Below are 19,990 nucleotides of genomic sequence, written 5' to 3' on the forward strand. Positions count from 1 at the left end.
TCCTCCATCTAACCCTGTCTTCTCATCCTCTTCTCTCACACCAACTACCTTCATGTCCTCCTTCACTACATCCATAAACCTCCTCTTTGGTCTTCCTCTAGGCCTCCTGCCTGGCAGTTCAGAACTCAGCATCCTTCTACCAATATATTCACTATCTCTCCTCTGGACACGTCCAAACCATCTCAGTCTGGCCTCTCTGACTTTAATTAGATTTGCATATTGATTTGGCAAAATCAAAATCAACCCTCTGTATTTATCCGGGCTTGGGACCAGCACAATAAGACACTGGCTTGTGCCCTCTTGCGGTTACATTAAAGCCAAAAGGAAAAGAAGATGAACCCCCCCATACTGATATTAAACCACCTTCTATCTGTATTACCTTTAAAACACTCTGATAGACTGTTTAAAGCACTTTTGTGTCTCACTGAAGTCCGAGACTCATGGAACTTAGCGCAGTTCCAGATGCCGTCAGCCAATGGAATTGCGCGTACGGTATCATGTGACTGCCTACCAAAAAATAAATACAATAAAAAAAATTTAAAAAAATAAACCCCTGCCACAGTGTTGGACTTTTAAGCTGTAGATACAAGTTCAGCTTTGAGAGTCTTTTATTCATCTTTATGGATTTTTTCCGTGTGTTCAGACGGACTAATAAAATATTACATGTTCTTGTTTTGGGCGGCACGGTGGCACAGTAGGTGGCGCTGTTGCGTCACAACACTGCAGGTCCGGGTTCGAGTCCTGCTCTGTGTGGAGTTTGCATGTTGTCCCCGTGTCTGGGGGGGGTTGTCTCCGGGTTCTGCAACTTCCTCCCACCTCCAAAAGCATGCGCTTCAGGTTGATTGGCCGGTCCCAAATTGCCTGTAGTAGTGTGTGTGTGCATGATTGTCCGTCCTTGTGGCTCCGCGGTGCACTGGCGTTGTGCCCGGAGTGTCCCCCGCCTCATGCCCTATAACTGCTGAGATAGGCTCCAGCTGCCCGTGACCCGCTATGGCGGATGAAGCCGCAGAAAATGAATGAATGAATGTTCTTGTTTTGAAGTGATGGGTGTTTCCTTTGGAGATGGTGTGTAAGGTAGTTTGGGACCTTTGCACTGTTAGCTAACTTCTCTCCACACACCAAACATAGTGGTGTGTGGTGTCGTTGAAAGTAAATCCAAAAGAAGAATGTCTTTGGCTGTATTCCTTGGGGTTAGCCATCTTTCTTACTTTTGACCGCCTCTCATTCTCAGGCTTCATCGAGAAATGCAAGTTTGTCAAGGGCCCAGTTCGGACTTAGCATGTTTCCTTTTAAAAAACATATCCATCGCTGTCACATCACCTTTTGTGTGCATCACTAATTCTTTTGTCGCAAAATGACATGAAATTAACAACCTGCTGCCTCCAACATGCTGCCACCCAGTGGCATGGAGGAGTGCTGCATTACTGTCTCAGAATCCAGATTGCAGTACTGAAACTCATTTTTTATACCCTTTAAGTGAGAAGTAGCTTAATTCCCACGGCACACCTCACACCCTCTCATGGAACACTAGTGTGGTTTACAACATGTGCTTTAGATCGTTTGAAAGGTCCCATTGTTTCTAATTTGGCTGAAAGGAATACGTCTCCATGGCTGGAAGCGTCATGGACAGTTAAATTACTCCAATAATCTTCTACAGCTAAGAGGAAAGTAATGTTAAATAATTTCTACTTTTTCATCACACTTTGAGAAGAAATTTTACATTTTAAATAGTTTTTTATGCATTATCAATAAACAGTCTTACCAAACATCACAAACCTTTGTGACATCTCAAGTTAGTTTTTATTGGAGAAAAACAACTATCACTCTTATCATCCCAGACAAATACAGAAATACATGCAAAAATGAAATGAATTGAAAATCTGGCTTTCATTTCTGCTGCTACAGTGTAGATGTGAGCCGTGTTAAACTACACAGGTAATTTATGTCTGCATTAACAGTAGCAGTGTAAGCAATGGAGAGTAATGGACAGTGTACTGTTTGCTCATTAAACCTGATGCCTCTCAGCAGACACACACCCAGTGTATTCATCCTATAGCAGCTGTCATGTTTGTATACGACAGGATGTTTCCACCTTACTTACAGAAATACCATTTTAGGGTTTATTTTCCCCACCGTGAGATTAATAAATATCTTATTTCATCTTATCTTAAATGGTTTGTATTCACACTGTGATCAGTGGTCCAGCCAGCATATAGATGGATATCGCTCATTCAGTGTCTTACGCAGCTGAGCACTCTGTGTCTTATCCCTGGTTTCCACCACACACTCCACCTGTCAACAGACGGTCATACAGTCAGTTATTGGGGGGTGGACAGGGGGTGGGGGCGCATTATTGAATCACTGTGGTGTCACTACATTCTGAGAAGCTTCAGTCATATTTGTTCACTGATACAAGCAGTTTAATAATCTTTTTTCACATTCATTTTACACAACTAGAACCTTTTATGGAAAATAATATTGCTTTAAAAATCTGTCTGCACATCAATTATTTGTGTTAACTTGAGATTCCTTAGTTTCCTTTGTCACTGTACTACTATTGCTCCAATGTTGAATATGAATGGTCATTTTGTTTGTCTGCACAAAATCACAATTAATGATTTTTTTTCCAGATTTAAAAAAAACAACTGAATAAATCATTAATTGCATGAAATATCTGACATAGCTTATGTGAACAGCTCCCAACTGTAGTTACCTGATATAACATTACACAGAAGACCAAACCTAGAGGGAACTAGTAATGTGTCGACTGTGGCTCCATTGGTCTTCCCTCCAGTGATTCATTCCACTATTCCAGTGCACTCAAGTCACAATCGAGCTAAAATAGGCCTCTTCAATTGAACTGACATGCACTGCTACATGGTGAAGAGAAAACTATGAATGCAGCAGTTTAATTATCATCCCCGAAAATTATCGATGGACTAGATAGTTTACTTGGCATAAATATCTTTGTTATTACTTTTGCACCTCTTTTTAGGTTTTTCTTTCAGCCAGAACGGCAACAATGGAAAACCAAAATAAGAGAAGTCAGTTTTTTTCCTTGCTGCTGTTACTAAGGCTGCGTTCAGACTGCAGGCAAATCAAACTCCAATCAGATTCCGTTCCATATCCCATTGTCAGGGCTGACCGTCCACACTGAACAGAGCCAGATCCACATGGGATCTGGCTCTGTTCAGACTGGGTCACATTATTGGCCGATATGACAAGTTGCTGTGGCAACGACGTCGATGCGGAGGCTTCCTCCACGCTCCATAATGGGCATTGGCGCTTGCGAGCGTAGAGCAACATGGCAGACAGTCAAAACTAATCTGTGTGTTTGAGGCTGTTCAGACTGAGAAGCATCTCTCACAATGAGATTGGAAACTGCTTCCCGAATGTGGTTTCAATCCGTCTTGCAAAAATCGGATTTCATGTGGTGTGTGACTGTTCAGACTACAAAAGCTTTCAATCTGCATGGGCTACAAATGGGATTTTGGCTGCCAGTCTGAACGCAGCCTGAGGGATTGTTTGATCTGTAGGATAAAGCCAGTCTAGACCTGCTCTTCTTGGAAGAATCAGCTCTGATGTTATATAAATGAAAGTGGTTCAGCAAGATGAACAGATTGCAGACAAGGAGCAGAAGGAACTAGGTTGAGGTGTGGGGAACTAATCTGTTGCCCACCTTTGTCTTGAATAGCTGGGACTTGTTGCTTTGTCTCTGATGGCAGACATCCAACAACCTGGGTGGGCAAAATAGTCAGGGAGAGCAACAATTTAAGACTGGCATTTATTTACACAGGTTAGCCCTCATAATGAGTCAAATATCTTTAAATTGGCTGTCACTGAATTTACCTCACATCTTCTCTAGATAGGAGGTTCAGCAGCTTTGCCATGTCCCCTGGGAATTCTCCAAATTGCAGAGAGAACTTAGTGACACGGTCGTCCAGCACCAGAGCCTGGTCCACACACTGCCTCAGCAGCTCCAGGTCCATGTTGGCACTGCTCACCACTACAGCGACCCTACAGCACACATGTGTCCAGCCAAACATTTGTTGTATTCGCCCCGCTGATATCGCTTCATGATTAAAATAGACTTATTGTTCATGATTCAAAAAATAATATAGTTTCTTTTTTCATTTGAAGAACACTCTTCATTAGTAATGTGTCTTCCTCCCCAGGAATGTAACATCATTCTAAGCTAATCTTGAAATTCGATCAGTATTTACCGGTACATCAAATGCTGTATGTGCTAATGTCCTTAGTAGCTGATATTTTTTTTAATTTAATTGTATTTCATTTACTCCCAACTGTATTTTATTTCCACCCAACCAGTCAAGGTGGATGGCTGCCCAAAAGAGTCTGGGTCCTTACAATAAAAAAAAAATTGATGCTACTTTTTCCGCAATATAATAATGGGTAAAATGCACGTTCACTCAATAAAAATACTCACAATTTATCATTTTTCCACTTAAATTTCAAACCCGGAAATCGCCATTGTGTTTTGATCTTGTGCAAGTTTCTCATCACAAGACTCTTCTGCGTGATTCAGTCTGATTAAAATCTGCTGGTTTCACACGCAGCAGTGAGACGACTTAGTCTAACATTATCACCAAGCCTCTGAAAAAGATGCAAAAGTTGGAGAAAACCAAGTGACAATGAGCGTTACCCTGACTAAAAAACCGTCAAAAGGTAATGAAGGAAAAGAGACAGATATTACTACAGATATTACTACAAATAATACTACAGATATTACTACAGACAATCCTACAGATATTACTACAGATATTACGACAGACAATCCTACAGATATTACTATAGATATTACTACAGACATTACTACAGATATTACTGTGGACAGTACAGAAGAAGATGCAGGAGAAGCCAAGAGAAAACCAGCAGAAATCTGAACATTTGTACCGTAATGGACACGATTGTTCCTATGGGTGAGACACGGCTAAATGTCAGCACCAAGACAAAATAATGACAAATTTCTCTACACACAAATTACAAAAAAACTGTGTGTTGAAGGTTCTGTCAGCTTGGTTCAGTGTCCACAGAAGAATATATGAATTAAAGGCAAAGAAAACTATTGAATGAAAAGTAAAAAGATAAAAACCTATGACATCTTTCTTTATTTGTAAAACGTTTGTTTTTTTTAAGAATGACCACCAAACTATAACATTTGGGACCTTGGGAAGCAGCTTCAGTGGCAGACTGATCACCTGTTAGAGCAGGGCGCCCCCACAGGTCATTCACTCCAACTGCAGCCAGAGTGTACAACACTTCAAAGTGACTTCCTGCTGCCCGTCACCAACAGCATGACAGGTTCACTTAGTGTACTACCACTAATCTGCCCTACCTCAACATCTCTCGAGGTGAATTTCCCCCCGTTGAGAGATCAATAAATTTAAGTTAGTCTTAACTTACTCTATCTTACCTTTCAGGATGTGTTTGATCAGATAAGATGAACACTTGTACGGCCTAAGTAACCATCCTTGTCTTTTTCCGTACTGCTGTAACTCTCAGCTATGTGCCCTGTCTGTAATTTTACAATCTCATGCAAGGCTTTCCTCCTCTACATGTACTCCTTCTTATCTCAACGTTTTCTCTTTCTCTCATTCACAATTTTCCACGTAACATCCATGCACTCTAGTGCTCAAACACACACCCCACAGACTGAACCTGTGTTTGTGGCAGATGACAGGAATCATTCGGGCAAATTTAAATTGGTAAATTGCGGACTGCCTAAACATCTAAGGCACTGTAACCGTTTTGGTTTGTCTTTTTTTTTCATTTTAATAATTTCATTCCTTACTCCCAGTCCCAATACCCTGATAGGAACAAGGAACCATCCATAATCTTCAGAGCTACATCTTAAATTGAATGTTTTGTTTCTGTTGCCTTTCTGTTTCTATTTACTTGGCTCAGCCAGGTTCGGTAATAACTGTGTGACCCACTTTTTGCCTCTCAGCTCAGGTAGTTTCCCAGCCAGGATGGCAGCCAGCCCCATCGCCCCCTCCGTGTCCACAGTGGAGTGCTCAAACTCCTGAATGCGCAGCATTGCCACCAACGTGTCCTCCTCACTGTGAGGCAGACAGAAAGAAGGGTGACAGCTTTAGATCACAAGCCCATTCTAAACTTCACTATTTCAACTTATTTTATGTTGGAACATACTCGTATAATAATTCATTTCTGTATCATTATATGGAATATGGTAATCGTACTACAATTTGTAAATGTGCGGTGCAGACACAGTACCTGACACAAATGATTTGATCTACTAGTTTCTTTGCCAGCTGGAAGGTGTTCACGCCCAGTGAGTTCTCCATCAGATCTGACAACAGGCACAAGTTCACAAGTGATCAGTTGTGAGTTTCTAACTAAACGCTCTGCGGATACAGATGATGAATGTCAAGCATTCAGATAACAATTCTCTATGACACATCTGGAACTACAACTACCTGACGTTACCTGTGTAGAGTTTCTTATTGGGGTTGCCGTGTATTTCTCTGACTGGGCTGTCTGTTTTCAGAGATTTTAGCAGTAGAGGAAATGTTTCTGGTTCAATTCCCTGTAGAATAAAGCCAGCCGTTTTAGTCTGAGTGGATCTTTGTGGTTATACAATATTTTTAATGATGTTTCCAAAAATCCTGAAATAATATGGTCTCTGTCCACTGAACAGTGCAAGTGGGAATGTTACTGTCCAACAAATGTCACCATTTTCATGCCTGGTGCCCATGGTGTTTAATTAACAGAAGCCCATATGGATGGATGGATGGATGGATGGATGGATGGATGAATGGATGGATGGATAGATGGATGAATGGATGGATGGATGGATGGATGGATGGATGGATGGATGGATGGACCGACAGACAGACATATTTTATTGAGTCCAAACTGATAAATTGAAAGTTTGGTCTGTAAATGAACCATCATAAATGTCATACGTTCATTAATATCTTGAGGGACATGACAGCCAATGACAAACAAAGTCCTGGTCTGAAGTAAATATTTTTCCAATTATTTAAATGACAGCTGAATCCACCTCTCACCTGAACACATTTCTTAACTTATTACTATAATCATATACAGTATGTATGAACATTTCACTTCATGTCTGCCAGTGCCTTAGGATTCATCACACACTTATGAAAACGTGTATTTTAGAGTGAACCTATTAACAATTTAGGAATAAAATACAACCCCTGAGCCTAAATGGTGCATCCTTTAGTAAAATCTGGACTGGGACGTACCCAAAGAACCCAGAATGAACATTTGGAGATTGAATCAGAAGTAAGAGACCCCCTATCCTGGGTTTTTGTAGACACAATCGTCTGCTAAATGGGGCATGCAGTCAGTCAATTCACTTGGGTCTTACTGGTCCTGTGCAACATGTCTAGGGTTAGGGTTGGAGTTGGGTTAGGGGTTAGAGTTGGGTTAGGGGTTGGGGTTAGGGTTAGAGTTGGGTTAGGGGTTAGGGTTAGAGTTGGGTTAGGGGTTAGGGTTAGAGTTGGGTTAGGGGTTAGGGTTGGGTTAGGGGTTAGGGTTAGGGTTGGGTTAGGGGTTAGGGTTAGAGTTGGGTTAGGGGTTAGGGTTAGAGTTGGGTTAGGGGTTAGGGTTAGAGTAGGGTTGGGTTAGGGGTTAAGGTTACGTAAGTAAGAACATTACCCCCATTTTAGCGTCACTCCACTGGCTGCCCATACACTTTAGAATCCATTTTAAAATTCTTTTATTTACTTTTAAATCTCTATAAATGCTCTTGCCCCGTCTTACCTCTCTGAGCTTCTACTCCCCTATGTACCTGCTCGCTCTCTCAGGTCAGCTGATCAGCTGCTCCTGAGGGCCCAAAACCAGACAGAAGCCCAGAGGGGACCGTGTCTTTGCTGTTGTGGCTCCTAAATTATGGAATAATCTGCCTCAGCAGATCAGACAGGCCTCTTCTGTCTGTTTTTAAATCTGTGTGAAGACCTACCTCTTCTCCTTGGCTTTTAGCATCTAGATAGACACTGGATTTTATTTGATCTGATTTTATTGCTCTCATTTTATGGCTTTTGCTTCTACCCATGTTTTATGTTTTCAATTAATTTATTTACTTACAGTATTTGAGCCATTTTGTCTTTTATCCATAATGTTTTTTATTTATTCGTCTGTACAGCACTTTGGTCGACTGTGGTTGTTGTAAAGTGCTCAACAAATAAAGTTGTATTGGACTGGATTGGATATCTGTTCTGGCCCCAGCTGGGACCAGAGCCTGCACTGTCCTCATATTGGGGACCGGGGTCGCGGCAACGTTGACCATAACGCACCTCCATCCACACTCCTTCACCTCCGGTCATCATCAAGTGTGTTATTGCTGAGGTTAGTGTGAGTCTTACTGTAAAGGGAGGTTAACACGGGCCTGCCACCCTATCAGTGTAACTCCTATACAAACACTCACCCAAACACACATCCATGGACACACACAAACACACACACACACACACACACACACACACACACACACACACACACACACACACACACACACACACACACACACACACACACACACACACACACTTTATATCATTTTGCATAATGGAGAATTTGTATAGTTAGTTATTCTTTGTGTTATTTAGATTTACAAGTTGAGGAATTAGTTTTGTATATTTAAAGGACTACTGTAGCTTATTTTGATTTTTGATTGGCCAATCAATTTATGCATTATGTTCACTTTTATTCTGTGATAACCTTTCCCTATCATTACATCCTTTGAGCTCTAGTATATTTAAGCTGGTTAGTTTTCTGTCTGTGAGTGTGGGGAGATAATCAGATCCTGTGTGGAAAGGAGAAGGAGGCAGGTGTGGCTCAGGAGTGGGAGCGTCTCCAGAGCGGAGAGGTGAGTCAGGAAGATGTCTCCATGAGGACATCTTCAGGTAGAATGTTTTGTCGCTCTAACAGCCAGAATAATGAATAGAAAGTAATATTTTGCTAAACCGGGGTCTTTTTCCGTCCTACTGAGCGAGCCTTAACAGTTATTAAGGTAAGTGTGTTTTCATCTTTGTTAGAATTAATGTATATAATGTAATAAAATGTGTTTCTTTTAGTTTGTTATGTAAAAAGTAAAATAAAATAAAAATCAATGAAGTGTTGTGTGTTTTTTTAATCCAATATCAAAAAGTTTTGGTGATCCCATGAAGAGGCCTGAAAAACAAAAACTTAAAAAAACAACAACCCATAAACAATAATAAACCATTAAGGGTTAGGGGTTAAGGTTAGGATTAGGTTTAGGGGTTGTGGTTAGGGGTTAGGAGTCAGGGGTTAAGATTAGGGTTAAGGGTTAAGGTTAGGGGTTAGGGTTAGGACAAGCAAGAGATTTTGAGGTAGACACATTAACAATCTTGACCTTCATTGGAGTTGACAGCTGTATACACTTTTTAAACGTTTCATTCCACTGCTAACTTACTATGACATGAACTTTGGGATTGAGGTGCTTGATGGCTGCAGCTGTTCCTGCTAAGAGACCATACTGTCCTGCTGCAGGTACAAGAACTGCATCCAGGTTGGACACTTGTTCAAAGATCTCCAGGCCCATAGTCCCCAGTCCAGCTAGATATGACTGGCTTTCATCTCTGGAAAACAAAGATAGAGCAATGCTTCATGTGAAGGCCGCCTGACTCCTAATGATCACCAGAATAAATAGAAGGGATTACTTGTTATAAGGATTCTAAATTTTCTCCACTTAGATTCTCTACACTGTTCAAAGATGTTTGGCTAAGGGCTGACAAATACGTTCACACTCCAGCCTTAACGCGTAGCTTCTCTCACAGGCAGCATGTTATGGACATTTTATTTCTTATGACACTTTTCTTCATAAGCTGAATTGCTGCGGTTAATGTATTTCCAGTTGCTCAACTCTTTCAAAAAGTATTACTAAACAATATATTGAAAGAGGTCCAATGATCTCCCACACCAAGTAATTAAAAACCCCCCAAAACAAGTAATTAAATAGTCTAAAATTAAAAACCTGGCAGCTGATACAGGTTGTCCAGTGTGTGTCAAGCAGAACTATTCAGTGAAACTATCTCACCTCGGGTCTAAGACACTTCAGATCCTGATGTCCTTCCTCTGCTTCATGGACACAGTGTTAACCAAACCATCCATTCATTCATTCATTCATTCATTCATTCATTCATTCATTCATTCATTCATTCGTTCGTTCGTTCGTTCGTTCGTTCGTTCATTCATTCATTCATTCATTCATTTTCACAACCGCTTCATCTGTTGTCGCGATATGCTGGACCCTATCCCAGCTGACTGAGGGTGTGAGGTGTGGGGGAAACTCCAGGTGCTGCGCCAGTGCACCGCGGAGCCAGACATATACACAGATTAACACACACACAGACACACACACAGACACACACACACACACACACACACACACACACACACACACACACACACACACACACACACACACACTCACACACACACACGGGCAATTTGGGACCGGCCAATTAACCTGAAGTTCATGTTTCTGGAGGGGGGAGGAAGCCGGAGAACCCAGAGAGAACCCATGCAGACACGGGGAGAACACACGAACTCCACATAGAGAGGGACTCGAACCCGGACCTGCCTTGTTGTGTGGCAACAGCGCCACCCACTGGACCACCGTGACGCCCTTAAACAAACCATAATCTATAAAATGGGAACATGAAGGTTACATGAAGGAAAACTTTTTCAACTGAAAACATTTGTCTGGAATGATTGTCAGCTTTGACACATTAAGGCTTGTGATTCATTGTGATTACTTTTTTTTTTTTTAAATGCAAATCAATCAGATCAAGTGTGATTCAACATGCTCCAGTATTTCGTCAAAAGATTTAGGATGAAAAGACGAAAGTCTTGCTTTGTCTAGCAGTCTGTACGTCTATAACTCTAGCGTTATAGTTTTCTGTCCACCAAAGCCTGAAATGTCACGTTCTTTCAACGCGTCTGGCAACAAATTGAGTGCAATTGCCAAATGTCATGGGCTTCAGGCCCATAAACAGTTTTGAAGACCACAGAATAGGAGGCGAGACCTGGATCAGCTCAGGCGACCATCGTACTAGCTGCTCTGGAGGGAACCTTAAAGCATGAATTATACAGAGACAGTTGGCACCTGCTTTTATCAAATGTTACTCTTAAGGCAACTTACAGGCTAGCTGTTATAATGAGATACAAATACTTTGTTGTCCCAGTGGCACTTTGACTTGGACATATAAAGCTGATGTCAGGATGAAACAACTAATATACATAAGGTAACTATAAAGGCTTATCACCTGTATGCTAAGAAAATGCCTGCAAAGACCATACTCACTATTCATTGTACAACAGTTACCATAATCCAGCCTAGAAATCCAATTTGTGAATTTCCCAGTTTGGATCATTAAAGCATATCTAATCTAATCTAACCTAATTTAGTCTAATCTAATTTCCCTTTGCATGTCTGAATTGCACCAAATACAAAACTGCACACACATACACACACTGGTAAAGCTGGTACACATACTGCACACAGATACAGAGACTATATTTATACGTAACACTTGACTTCAAAGCTGGAGAAGTTAAATTCTGGTTACGGTAAAGCAGTCACATTGAGACCTCTGTGGTCAACATTTGAAGGACCTACTCTTCCAGATAGAGATATCCATTTTCTTTAGCCAGACAGTGGGCGTGGTTCCTGGAGTCCTGGCTAGTGCTGCCATAGGAGATGACCATGGCACCATAGTCTCTGTAAATCCTGAGGCGAGGCAAAGCGCAGCTTGATGGCATGATAACAAACACGGGGATTTTCAGCTCCGCAGCATGGTGAGCCACGGCCATGGAGAAGCTGCAGTCAGTGGCCACAATTACACCTTTCCTTTGCTGCTTCTGGAAGGATATGAATGCAGTAACAGGTGGTCATCTCTGCTGGTCTCCATCGTCAGACTGAGACAACTAATTTTATAAAATGATGTATGAGTTTGTTTGGTTGGTCTTAAACACAAGTAAGGATTGTTGCACATTGGAGACAAACGAGAAAAAACCCACTTTTTAATCTATTTCTCCAGATGAACTCCTCTGACAAATGATGAACACTTTTGTTTTCTGTATTTGGTGACATTCTCATCTTTTCCTTGGATGAAACTACATTCACCAGCTGCAATGTATGAAGTATTACACACACACACACACACACACACACACACACACACACACACACACACACACACACACACACACACACACACACACACACACACACACACACACACACACACAAATACACAAATACACATATATATATGTATGTGTGTATATATACACGTTTATATACATACATACATATACATATATGGTAATCCTTTGCTTGTTCGCGCTTCAAGAGACGCAGCTTCACCTCATCGCAGATTTTTAGTAGGTAGTCATATGATACCGTACGTGCATTCTATTGGCTGACAGCATCCGGAAGTGCTTTGTGTTCAGAGACTCACGGAACGCAGCGTTCTGTGTAATAAAGAAACGCTTTTCTTTAATTTGTGTGGGAGGAGTTCGGAGAGGCCATGGAGAAGGACTTTAGGACAGCACCACAGTTGTTCTGGAGGACTCTCTGACACCTCAGGAGGGGGAAACGGGGGACCATCCAAGCTGTATACAGCAAGGATGGGACACTGTTGACCTCGACTGAGGAGGTTGTCGGTCGGTGGAAGGAACACTTTGAGGAACTCCGGAATCCAACTACCCCAACTGACCCGTCCTCTGTTGCAGAGGCAGAGCTGGAGGATGATGGGGGATCACACTCCTCAGCCTCCCTGGGAAAGTTTACTCCAAGGTGCTGGAAAGGGGGTCCGGCCAATTGTCGAGCCTCAGATTGAGGAGGAACAATGTGGCTTCCGTCCCGGTTCATCCTAGAGGGTCTTGGGAGTACGCCCATCCAGTCTACTTGTGTTTTGTAGACTTGGAGAAGGCGTATGATCGAGTCCCCAGGGATATACTGTGGGAGATACTGCGGGAGTATGGGGTGAGGGGGCCTCTCCGCAGGGCCATCCAATCCCTGTACGCCCAAAGTGAGAGCTGCGTTCGGGTTCTCGGCAGTAAGTCGCTGCTTTTTGCAGATGATGTGGTCCTGTTTGCGTCATCAGCCTGTGACCTGCAGCGCTCACTGGTCCTGTTTGCAGCCGAGTGTGAAGCGGCGGGGATGAGGATCAGCACCTCCAAATTTGAGGCCATGGTCCTCAGCAGGAAACCGGTGGACTGCCTTCTCCGAGTGGGGAATGAGGTTCTCCCTAGGCGCCTCCTTAGGGAGGTGTTTCTGGCACGTCCAGCTGGGAGGAGACCTCGGGGCAGACCCAGGACCAGGTGGAGGGATTATATCTCAACACTGGCCTGGGAACGCCTTGGGATCCCCCAGTCAGAGCTGGTGGATGTGGGGGGAAAGGGAAGTTTGGGGCTCCCTGTTGACTCCAGATAAGCGGTGGAAGATGGATGTATGGATATATTATGGAATTTCGTTTTTTATGGGTGGTCCTGGAACGCATGAACTGCGAGTAACGAGGGATCACTGTATATGTTTGTAGTGTGTGTGTGTGTGTGTGTGTGTGTGTGTGTGTGTGTGTGTGTGTGTGTGTGTTGTTGTTGTTGTTACCTGTTCCAGGCAGGTGAGCAAGTACAAGACCCCTCTCTCTTTAGCGGACCCTGTGTAGTGCAGGTGTTCCTTTTTAAGGTACATCTCCATTCCATACTGCTTGGACAACCTAGAATACTGCACAAAGCACCAGCATTTTAGCATTTCCAGTTTTATTTTGTTGTATTAACAGAATTTTACAGTCAGTCAAATAAGCAAAAACTGAATTTTGTTGCTTTCAAAAACGACACGCAATCATCAAATTAAATCAAATTGTATTCATATAGCTCCAGATCATAACAGGAGTCATTTCAAGGAACTTTACACAAAGAACTGTTCCAAGTCTATATCTCAAACATATTTACAGAAACCCAAGGTAATTCTCCAGGAGTAAACAGTGAGGAAAAAGGAAAAGAACCTTCCTTTTAAGGGGCAGAAACCTCAGACAGACCCCAGATGTTGAGAGCGTGATGCTCTAGATGGATTATATGGAACTAAAAGTTCCTTCAGATAGGTCGGTGCCACCAAGGGCTTTGGAAGTGAGGAGGAATGTGGTCTCTGGCACTGGTCCTGGTCAGAACCTGGCCTCTGGTACTGGTCATGGTCATAACCTGGTCTCTAGTACTAGTCATGGTCAGAACCTGGTCTCTGGTACTGGTCCTGGTCAGAACCTGGTCTCTAGTACTGGTCCTGGTCAGAACCTGGTCTCTAGTACTGGTCCTGGTCAGAACCTGGTCTCTGGTACTGGTCCTGGTCAGAACATGGGCAGCAGCATTCTGGATTAGTTGAAGTGTCTACAGTGACTTTTTGGAGCAGTGTGAGAACAGGAATCTACAATAGTCTAGTCTGGACGATAGTATACACAAATACAAGAAGGCACTTCTGGCTAGAGCAGCTTAATATCCCTCATTAATAGAGGACCAAAAAACAACCACTGATTGTTGTTCAGTACTGTAAAGAACCACAGTGTGTTTGAGCCTAGTGTCCCACCAACTCTCAGTAACCATTTTAATGAATGTCTTCTGAAAGATCCTACGCGTCAGAGATAAAATTAATGGCGTCCTGCCCTCCACCAATTCCAGTCCATCTTTAAATCCCTTAGATCCAGAAACCACCTGGTTGACTCTTGAACCTTTTGGTTCTATGGATGTCTTTTTTCACAGTAGAGATTATTCATGTTATTTCAATAGTCTCCTCATTTAAACCATCCACCTGCCTGTTGGAACTGGTTCCAACAAAACTCCTCAAACAAGATTTACCACTACTTAGCAGCCACTTCCTTAATATAATTAACCTGTCATTATCAACAGGATACGTACCACGGCCCTTGAAAGTAGCTGTAATCAAACGTATTCTTAAAAAACCTAACCTGGACCTTACAGTTCTAACTACAGTTGGATAACAGTTAATATGGAAGCAGTAATGGAATCAGCCAAATTGACATTAATGCAAACAGTCATGGACGGTGAAGACAACTCGGTGTTCTTTTGTCACATACCTAAAGATAGTTGTTAAGTTGCCAACAGTGATGGCTTGATCCCCGTCTTCTACCAGCAGGAACACAAAATTGCTCTAAATTGGTGTGTGACTGTTCCGTTCAGAGATGATTTGTCAAGTGGTTGACAACTGGCATGGGGTAAAGGCCTTATTTATGTTTTCTCTTTCTCTGACTCTCCTCTTATCTTCATTTTATTTCTTTTCCATCCAATCAATCAAGGCAAATGAACCTTTTGGTCGCCCAAAAGAGTCTGGGTCCTGCCCAGGGTTTCTTCCTCAATGATGGAGTTTCTCCCCGCCATCGTCGTTTAAGCTGTGGAGGGTTCTGTTGGGTTTCTGTCTGTTAAAGCACTTTGAAAAATCTGTTGCATAAGCGCTTAGAAATACAACTTGATCGATTGATTGATGTGCAATCATTACATTCACTCAATTTTATGACACTTAACCTCAATAACCTGCTTTGGTCGAATCGTCATTGTTGGCCTGAAACTGTTGGTAATCTTCATTTCAAGTGTGACTGGCATAGCCAGACAATTACAATATGTTTTTGAATAAACTCCTTTTTCAATCAGTCTAGTTTCAGATCATGTTTCGGTGTGCAGCAGTCACTTAGATCTTGTTTCGGTGTGCAGCAGTCACTCAGATCATGTTTCGGTGTGCAGCAGTCACTCACCACATTCTCTTCTACCATCCACAATCAGAGCTCACAGTGTCTTAGCGTACCGTACAGGGTGTCTTCTGGATCCCCGTCTGGATCCTGGACGCTGCAGCGCTGATGTCCTCAAAACAGAGGTACGGAGGTTTGGGGACAACCTTGAACTCGCTGATGCGTCTGGTTTTTGGAGGGTCTCTTAAAGTGGTCTCCAGACCCCCCACCACCTCTGTTTCATCAGCCTTTACATCCCCATTAAGAAGCTCCTCCTCGCCAAAGTCCTTCAGTCTCTCGGGTTCAATGAGGGTGAGTCCGCGGCCCGCGGTGCCGTTACTGGTGGGTTTGTGAGGGCCTCCGGGCTGACTGGGGCCCAGTCGCAGCTCTTCTCTGGGGGAGAAGACAACCGGAATATGGTAATATTAAAAACAGGTATGCTGTGGTGCAGTGGAGAACAGCAGCGCTTTGACCCAGAATGTTTCACAGTCGGTTTGTTTCTAACAGAAACAGAATTTTAACGTTTCTGGTTTTACGTTCCACCCATGAACTGACGTTCCTGAACTGGATAATAAAGTTCATTGTAAATATAAACAGGCAGGTCGCTTTAGGACTTTTAAATTGACAGTTGAAGCAATTAGTTTACATATGTTCCCGCAGTGAACAGGACAACGCTGATCCAGTTACAGAACAGAGGATGGAGACTCAGAGGGAGACGGAGAAATTTTACGATGCAACAAAGTTTGTGTGTGTCAGAGTGTCAGAGGTCACCGGGGAGCAAACTGGTGATTGATCAAGAACAGAAAGAGAATACAGAGAGGCAGGGAAAGTCCAGCAAAGGATATTAATGTCTACAGAATGCTGGCAGTACGAGGAACTCTGCTCTGAAATGACTGACTGGCAGCCAATGGGTTTGTGTCTAAATCAAACAATTTCAGATTGACAGACTGCAGTGTTTGAATGAATATAATCCAGACTGGATTTTTTTCCTTGACTGCTGGTGATGTTCCTTAACTTTTTTCTGCTCTCATCACGCATTGAGTGAAAAAAAAATGGTATTGACCGATTAGTTATTTTGAAGAATCGATTCTGTTCCAGAACATTAAAAAAATATTAAGTTTTTGGTTTTGTTTTCATTCCTGGCAAAATACCAAAAGTTTCTGGTTTTTGGTTTTGTTTCATGAACTGGTTCAGAGCCCTGGAGAAAAGTGGCTTTTAATCAGAGCGACCATCTTGATTACAGTAGGAAGTAACTTCATTTTCTATATAATTGAAATGTCATTATATTAACAGCATTTAAAAAAAAATTAATAATAGTAATAATGATAGTATAATAACAATAATACTAATAATACTAATACTAATTATAATAATAATGATTAAAAAAAATTACCCAATGTTACTATTATTATGATAACATTGGTTATTATAATAACTGTATTATGGCCAAAGTCAGGACAGGAAAATTTGCAACACCTTTATGAAATGACATTGAATTTAAGTAAACATAATATATTTAATATTCTGCCAAATGTATGATACTAAACAAATAAAAATTCACAGCACCTTTATGCAGTATACTTATAATGAAAATGATTTAGCCAATGAAGACTGGCCATGAAGGTTAGCCACTAATGGAGATCAACAGATGTCAACACACAGTAGTTAATTCTGAAACTTTGTGCTGCAGGAGATTCGCTCATGTCTAGATCACTACTATATTAAAAAAATTGTTCCTTCATTAGATGAGTGGAATTTATTACATGATAGTACAGATAGGGTTTTCTAAATCTACAAACGACATTTTGTGCCAGATTTTGTCCAATTGAATCAGCATCCATGTCAGGGTGTGAACTGATTACCTGTCCAACTGCAAACATGTTACCGTGGAAAACAGAGGAAACCGAATCACAAGATGGGAAGAAGAGGAATATGAAAACAACCATGTCTAATAGCAATAGAGGGAGACTGCTGAACACATCGGTGCATTTCTGTCACCAACCAGTACGTTTGTTCACCCTTAAGGTCAGCAGTTTGCAGTAGTGTTCCATTTGGTTTGAAAAGTACAAGATTAGTGGAAGTGAAATTAACACAGCACTATAGTATTTTGTCAAACAAACGTATGCACACAGTGACCCCTCGTTCCTCGTGGTTAATGAGTTCCAGGAACCACCCGCAAATAACAGAATTCTACGATACAGCGACAATTTATTTTATTATCTACGGTAATTTAAACGTTTGTGAACCCCCCCATACTGATATTAAACCACCTTCTATCTGTATGACCTTTAAAACTTTCTGATAGGCTGTTTAAAGCACTTTTGTGTCTCACGGAAGTCCAACGCCGTCAGCCAATGGGATGTGCGTACGGTATCACGTGACTACCTACTAAAAATCTTTTTGTCTGAATGCTGCTGCAGCATCTGAATTTCAGTTTGGGATCACTAAAGTGCATCTTTTCTTATCTTACGTCCTTCTGAAGACTAACTGTTTGCTGTATTACATTCTTGTCATTAATTTGTCATAGTGTAATGTTCAATTTGCTCTACATACCTTTGAATTTACTTTAGCCCACATACAAAACAAGTAACATCGGTATAATAAAGTCATTTGTTTCATAATTTTTTCTATCAATCTATCCAAAACCACAAATGGAGGAAAGATTTCTCATGTGATGTAATTTATATATTTCACAATACAATAGCACAGAAACTACATTAAAGAACTCACAAACACGTGAACATGTTCATAGAATTACACTGAATTCTCTCTTTTTTATTTTAAATACTTTGTCGATCTCTGAAAGGAGATTAGCAGCACACTCTCTGTCACACTGTTAGGTCCCTATGGGGGAAATGAGATTTTCCACTCATGGTAAGGATGATTTCATGGTGTAATACATCATCTCAAAGTGTTTTTTGGGGGGGGTTGGCTGCTAAGAACAAACGAGGAGGTGGAGGAATGGAGGAGGAACAAGCTGATACTGAAGATGTGGATTTAGTAGTTCTGTCCAGGTGAAGGGAAACTGTCTCAAAGAGCGAGTTAACAGAGAGCTAAGGGGATTGAGAGACTAGATGCTCTAAGTTCCTACCTTTGCCAGAAGGGGTCGTTCTCCTCTCTGTCTTTCAGTGCAGACCTGGGGGGGTACAGACGTCGCTCGCTGAAATAGCTGGAGTAGAACAACTGGGCAGCAAAATTCATCCTGATGGTAATAATGTCCTCCTAAACTCCAGCAAGTCTTTGGTCCTGCTGCTGCGGGCGGCCAGGGGTAAGTGTAACACTGATTGGAGCTGCTGCCACAGTGATGCCCCCCCCTGGCCAGCTCCCTCCCTCTTCCCTGTCCACCAGCTATTTAAATCAGGATTACCCCGGCACACAAGCCATGTGGGCTCTGTAGCGTATTTCCAGTGACATGGCTCCTCCCTGGGCTCTATTCCTGGTCCCAGACTAGGATTACTTCCACTTTCAATGACGCAACGCTAATCAGACAGTCTAAGGAGACCGGTGCTGACTGGGTTTATCTGGGAGCAGCGACCTGAAGGCCCAGAGCAGTGGAGATGACTGACATGCAGGATCAGAAATGAGAGAAAGTGGGCTTATGGGTAATTTAAAGGGCAAAATAAATAAAGGAAGCCACTTCAGAGAGGCCAGGGTTGTTTGAATCCACTTGTTCATCTGTAGAAAGAGATGCTGCCTACCAGGAAACACTTCTGTAGGACGGACATGAGGCGACCTGATTCACTTTGTTTCTTGTGGAAGTGTTCTTGTGGAAAGAAGAATGGATTTTGTGTTTAAATCAGCCGTTTGAACAGCTGTTACAAGCATTTTATAAAAATTTTCATATTTAATGTTTTTCTAATTTTATTTTGTTCATATCAAATAAATTGTAACAAAATAAAATGACAAATAAGAAAAAAAAAAGTACTCTCCTGCAACGTGTGTAAATAATGTGGTGCACTTGTGCAGCTGTGTGATTGTAGTGGAAATACGCAGAGACTTGTGTCCCTGCTGGAAAACAGCCTGTTTTATACCGGATAGAGGTGATGCAACATCTAGTAGTGTGTTAGTGCATGTCTGTATTTCCTTTCTCTAGCTGTGGGGTCATAAATGATGGTCATTTCAGCGTGAGAACACACATCCGGTTTTGTGACAATAACAGGAGTAGAGCTGACACAAAAGTACCGTTATTTGTCCCATTCGAGAGACGTTAAAAACACCTC

General features: G+C 42.0%; 1 protein-coding gene across 2 annotated transcripts; it reads right to left on the minus strand.

Annotated features, from left to right (window-relative positions):
- Positions 1-595: 595 nt before the first annotated feature.
- LOC137603731 (L-threonine ammonia-lyase-like) lies at positions 596-19,101 on the minus strand. Of its 2 annotated transcripts, XM_068327465.1 has the most exons (11): positions 18,862-19,101; positions 15,848-16,163; positions 13,649-13,765; positions 11,654-11,895; positions 9,446-9,611; positions 6,469-6,568; positions 6,256-6,331; positions 5,955-6,080; positions 3,850-4,017; positions 3,680-3,737; positions 596-2,292 (listed from the first exon to the last, which is right to left on the minus strand). In XM_068327465.1, exons 1-11 carry the CDS (start codon positions 18,969-18,971, stop codon positions 2,194-2,196), a joined length of 1,578 nt encoding a protein of 525 aa, XP_068183566.1. In that variant the 5' UTR covers positions 18,972-19,101; the 3' UTR covers positions 596-2,193. The 2 variants fall into 2 exon arrangements, 1 of the variants encoding a protein (XP_068183566.1); XR_011037315.1 differs by lacking the exons at positions 596-2,292; positions 3,680-3,737 and adding an exon at positions 4,448-4,614 and having other exon boundaries at positions 3,932-4,017.
- Between the last annotated feature and the right edge of the window lie 889 nt (positions 19,102-19,990).

Source organism: Antennarius striatus, chromosome 11 (genome assembly GCF_040054535.1).
Source record: "Antennarius striatus isolate MH-2024 chromosome 11, ASM4005453v1, whole genome shotgun sequence".
Classification (NCBI taxonomy): Eukaryota; Metazoa; Chordata; class Actinopteri; order Lophiiformes; family Antennariidae; genus Antennarius; species Antennarius striatus.

What these genes read in the sequence shown, in the direction of transcription:
- LOC137603731 (XM_068327465.1), bottom strand. Translation starts at nt 18,971, where the DNA reads ATGAATTTTGCTGCCCAGTTGTTCTACTCCAGCTATTTCAGCGAGCGA. An exon ending in AACGACCCCTTCTGGCAAAG is followed by an intron (nt 16,164 to 18,861) that starts GTAGGAACTTAG and finishes CTTCTCCCCCAG; the next exon opens with AGAAGAGCTGCGACTGGGCC. An exon ending in ATCCCAAAGTTCATGTCATA is followed by an intron (nt 6,569 to 9,445) that starts GTAAGTTAGCAG and finishes TTTATTCTACAG; the next exon opens with GGAATTGAACCAGAAACATT.